At 38.0% G+C, this 4,601-nt stretch overlaps 1 protein-coding gene across 1 annotated transcript in view; it reads right to left on the bottom strand.

The window, feature by feature from the left end:
* Positions 1–3,976, bottom strand: part of CBG15751 — a gene marked incomplete at both ends in the record, with an annotated part of 4,929 nt that extends 953 nt beyond the window's left edge. The window contains 4 exons of the mRNA XM_045243395.1: positions 663–1,015; positions 2,224–2,760; positions 3,264–3,491; positions 3,704–3,976. Coding sequence (XP_045095790.1) covers positions 663–1,015; positions 2,224–2,760; positions 3,264–3,491; positions 3,704–3,976 — 1,391 coding nt within the window. The remainder of the gene's footprint in view (positions 1–662; positions 1,016–2,223; positions 2,761–3,263; positions 3,492–3,703) is intronic.
* Between the last annotated feature and the right edge of the window lie 625 nt (positions 3,977–4,601).

The following is a 4,601-nucleotide window of genomic DNA, read 5'->3' as shown; positions in this document are numbered from 1 at the left end:
AGGCGCGCTTACTTTAAAAGCGCATACCTCAAAAACTACAGTAGTTATTGAAATTCAATAAACTACGAAAAAATGCAAAATTTAACGCACTACATTTTTTAAATTACAGTTTTTTTTCTAGATTTTTTAGTTTTAGAGATATGTGCCTTTCAACATGGTGCACCCTCCATGCCTTCCGGAGGCACCTCGGCCGCGCCACCTTTAAAGGCGCATAACTCAAAAACTACAATGACTATGGAAAAATTGTACATCAAAACTATAATCAAATTTCACAAAATTTTGTAGTTGACAACTTTTTGATAGCTACCGTAGCTTTTGAGATATGCGCCTTTAAACATGGCGCATCCTCCATGTCTTCCGGGGGGGCGTCCTAGGCGTGCCTACGTTAAAGACGCATATCTCAAAAACTACAGTAGCTATAAAAATTTGGTAAATTACAGAAATGTGTGAAACTTAACGCTCTACATTTTTGTTGTTTACCAAAGTTTGATAACTTCCATGGTTTTTGAGAAATGCACCTTCAAAGATGGCGCCTTCCTCACCTCTTCTACAGAGCGCGCACGACCTTTAAAAGCGCATATCTCAAAAACTACAGTACCTATCCAAATTTTGTAAACTACAAAAGATATAGCTCATAAAATTTCCTATACTTTAAAACTAACCAAACACTAAACACAGTGCGTCTTAGCACATAAAACAGTCCTCCACCAATACCCAACGTCAAGAGTGTTCCAGCGATGAATCCAAAATAGATTCCCCAAATCCACCATTTGCCAGTAATATAGAGAGCTTCATTGTTTCCTTCATCAGATTCTATCAGGCTCAATGCTCCAGGTTCGGGAATGATCCGCGGGGACATTGGGGTGGTGGTGAACACGAAATTGTTGATTTTTGGTTGTACTGTAGTTGTGGCCTGTTCGTTGGTTGATAGATCAATTTGCTGCCCTTGCTCATCAAATTTTACGTAGTCTTTTACGACGTCCCCATCGGTTAGCGATTTTCCATAGGTTATTGTCTGGAAAATGTCAAATATTTTGAACCAAAAAGGGTTATTTTTCATGATTTTTGAGCGTTTTTCCAAAAAATGCTCAGATGGCTCAGTGGGATTTTAAGTACAATCTGACGACCCAGGTTCGATTCCACCTGGTGGCAAACCTTTTTGCTCTTCGTTTGGACCATTTTTAGACCATTCTATAACAGTCTAGAGCAGGAATTTTAGAATTTTTTGAAAAATCTGAAAATTTCAGACAAAAAAATTTTTCCAAAAAATTGCAGATTTTTCAAAATTCCCAAATTCCAGCTCTAGATTGTTCTATGATAGTCTAAAAATGGTCTACACAAAAATAAAAAAGGTTTGCCACCGAGTGGAACCGAACCCGGGTCTTCAGATTGTGCTGAAAATCCCACTGGGCCATTCATGCATTTTTCGGAAAACCGCTAAAAAATGAAAGAAAAATAGAATTTTCAGAGTTGGAAATCATTTTTATCATTTTTTAAAAGTTTTTTTTCGCCTAAAAAAATCATATTTTCAACCAATTTTGGAAAAAAATTTTTTTGAAAATTTTCCAAAAATAGGGTTTTTCGAAAATCTCGATTGTTGACATCTAGAATGTTCTAGAACAGTCTGAAAATGGTCTACACAAAAATAAAAAAGGTTTGCCACTTAGAGGAATTGAACCCGGGTCGTCAGATTGATAGTGAAAATGGTGAAAAATCCACTGAGCCAAAAGTGCATTTTTCGGAAAAACGCTCAAAAAGACCGGAAAAATTGATTTTCAAGGGATTTTTTGATCATATTTGGTGTTTTTAACAAAATTTCAGCTATTTCCAACAGAAAAAACGGGAAAATCCGAAAAAAAATTACTGTCTGTAATTTTCAGATTTTTCAAAATTCCAAAATTTTAGCTCTAGAAGGCTAGAATGGCTAAAAATGATCCTCACAAAAATCAAAAAAAGTTTGGCAACGAGTGGAATCGAACCCGGGTGTTCAGATTGATAGCGAAAATCCCACTGAGCCATTTTTGCATTTTTTCGAAAAATGGCCAAAATAGGTCAAAAAAGTTGGTTTTTGGAGTTTTTGAGCTCAAAAACTAATAATTTTGACTCTAAAACTGCTAAAAATTGCTTTGAATCTATATTTTTGACGTTTTTTGAAAATCGCTGAAAAATGCTAGGCAAATTCTAGAAAATGGAATTTCTTGATGTAAACCTCCAATTCAGTACCTTTGAAAAAATGCCAGCCGTCTTCGTTAAACAACTATCATCTGGGAAGAAAAACGCCAATTGTGTAGCGATATCAGTACCGTATCCACCAGAATCACTTGTCACCATCTCCCGATGATCGTTTCCAAAATAGAAATTTCCAGATGTCTTTCCCCCGACTTTAACTCCAAATCCAAACTCTATGGGTACTGTAGTGGCCTCGTCATGATAAGCACTGATAAACTCTATCACCGAGCTCCGCCCCTTTTTGCCCCAAACAATTACTCCGTTTCTGAAGAGCACATCAATAATAAAATCATCTTTGCACTTTGGAATTTTATCATCATCACTGTAGTCTTCGGGGTTAAAACAAATTCGGAATGAGCTACACTTTTGAGCGTTTACATAGATCATCATTGAGTATGTTCCTTGCTTCATACCGTATTTGAGTACGGTACCTTGGTCGCATGCTGTTCCACATTCTTTATAAGCTATCTTCTGTTGTGGTGGATCCTTGAATGTGAAGGCGTAAGGGACGCGGAACAGATTTTCGGATTTCTGAAATTTTCAATGTACCGTATCTCGTCTAATATTTGTCTATACTTGATGAAAATAGAATTCTCAAAATTTCCGGGTTCAGAACTTCAAAATGAGTATAAACACGACTAGGATTGCTCAATTTTGATTTTTGACGTTTAAAGGCGCAAAAGGGGTCCAAAACAGAAAATCAGAGAAAGTAGGTCATGTTTATACTCATTTTCAAGCCCTTAACAAGCTGATAATGAAACTGATAACATTTTTGAGTTTAGTCAAAAATTGACTGAATTAAGGCGTTTTTACTAGCTAGAGGGTTACCTAGGGGGCCCAAATAAGGGTCCAACAACGATGTTTCAAAAGTGGGTCATGTTTATACTCATTTTGAAGCTCTCAACAAGCCGAGCAAGAAAATAGTAAAATTTCACAGATTGCTTCAAAACTGGCTGATTTACGACGCATTTAACGTTTGTGGAGTAGACGTAAGGGCTACTCTAGGAGTCAACTACGGACCCAATCAAAATTACCTCATCAGAAAAATAGAAATTTCGAATATCCACTCGATCCTGATCCTTCTTCAACCATCTGGGCACTTGTCTAGTTTTGATCGTTTTTCCGGAGCTCGGGGACACAATATCCTTGAGATTTGGGGCGAATTCAAAGCAGTTTCCTTCGTTGGCATAGAGAATTGTGAAATCTTGATTGTTCTGTAATTCATCGTCTGGGTTCAAAATTTGATTTCCTATCGATTGAAACTGAAAGCAAAGCTCTAGGACCAATATGAACCAAGTTATGCTTAAACATATCAAAATAGAAAATTTGGCTCGAAAAACTTTCGAGCCAAAATTCCAGGAATTCTTGCTTTTGTTTTTTGTTCAAAAATTAACTTGCTAAACCTAAAATTTGATTTCCAATCGATTGACACATAGATCCACTCCCTAGGAGCAAAATGAACAAAGTTACTCACCGGATACTGCATAAGCTTATCCTCACAGACGCTTCTCGCCGGATTCTCGGGCTCCGCTGCCTTTGCGTCAATTCCAGTCACTTGATTCGAGAATCCAGTTATCGGATCCCCTTTATTAGGATACACAGACGAGGAGCAAGTCAACAATTCACACTCTTTCTTCAAATCTCTTTTGAAATCTCCAAAATTCTGAGCGTCCGAAACGATGACTCTTCCTGGCGTTGGCTCACAATCCACGGAAATTTCCAAGCTCGAAGCTACTGTATCCGGCATTCCTGGGTTTATTTTAGGAGAAGTGAATTTGCCACACGTTGTGAAGATTTCAGGGAACAATCCAAAGGGTTTGAACTCGGTTCTGAAGATTGAGGTTCACCAACACCAATTGGCAAGTAGACACTCTCATAATGACTGAAGTTGGTTTGAGCGAAGGAAGTCGGGAGGAGAAGCCAGAGAAAGCTTATCGAAAACTTCATCGCTGAAAGTGGCTATAATTTGGTACAAAATTCATTGTTCTAGTTACAGTAGTTTTTGAGTTATGCGCCTTTAAAGTTATGCAACTCCGACTGGCGACGGTGGAGGCGGTAGCACCAGGGCGGCCAACTTTAAAGACGCATAACTGAAAAACTACGGTAGCTATCAAAATTTTGGTAACTAAAAAAATAAAGAAAATAAAATTATACATATTTTTATAGTTTAAAGTTTTGTTCTAGCTACAGTAGTTTTTCGGGNGGATATGGTATCTTTAGAGGCGCGTATCTCTAAAACTACTGTAGCTAGAGATATGAGGCATTAAATTTGGCGCACCACCTCCCTGGTTGGCACGCTCTTCACGCCCCCCCCCCCTTCCTCGGGGCCACGGAGGGCCAAGTATGTTAATTTTAACATATCTTCAAAACTA

This window comes from Caenorhabditis briggsae (assembly GCF_000004555.2).
Source record: "Caenorhabditis briggsae complete genome, chrIII, whole genome shotgun sequence".
In the NCBI taxonomy this organism is placed as follows: domain Eukaryota; kingdom Metazoa; phylum Nematoda; class Chromadorea; order Rhabditida; family Rhabditidae; genus Caenorhabditis; species Caenorhabditis briggsae.
The sequence above is the reverse complement of the archived record's forward strand: the minus strand, read 5'-3'. Positions and strand labels throughout refer to the sequence as shown.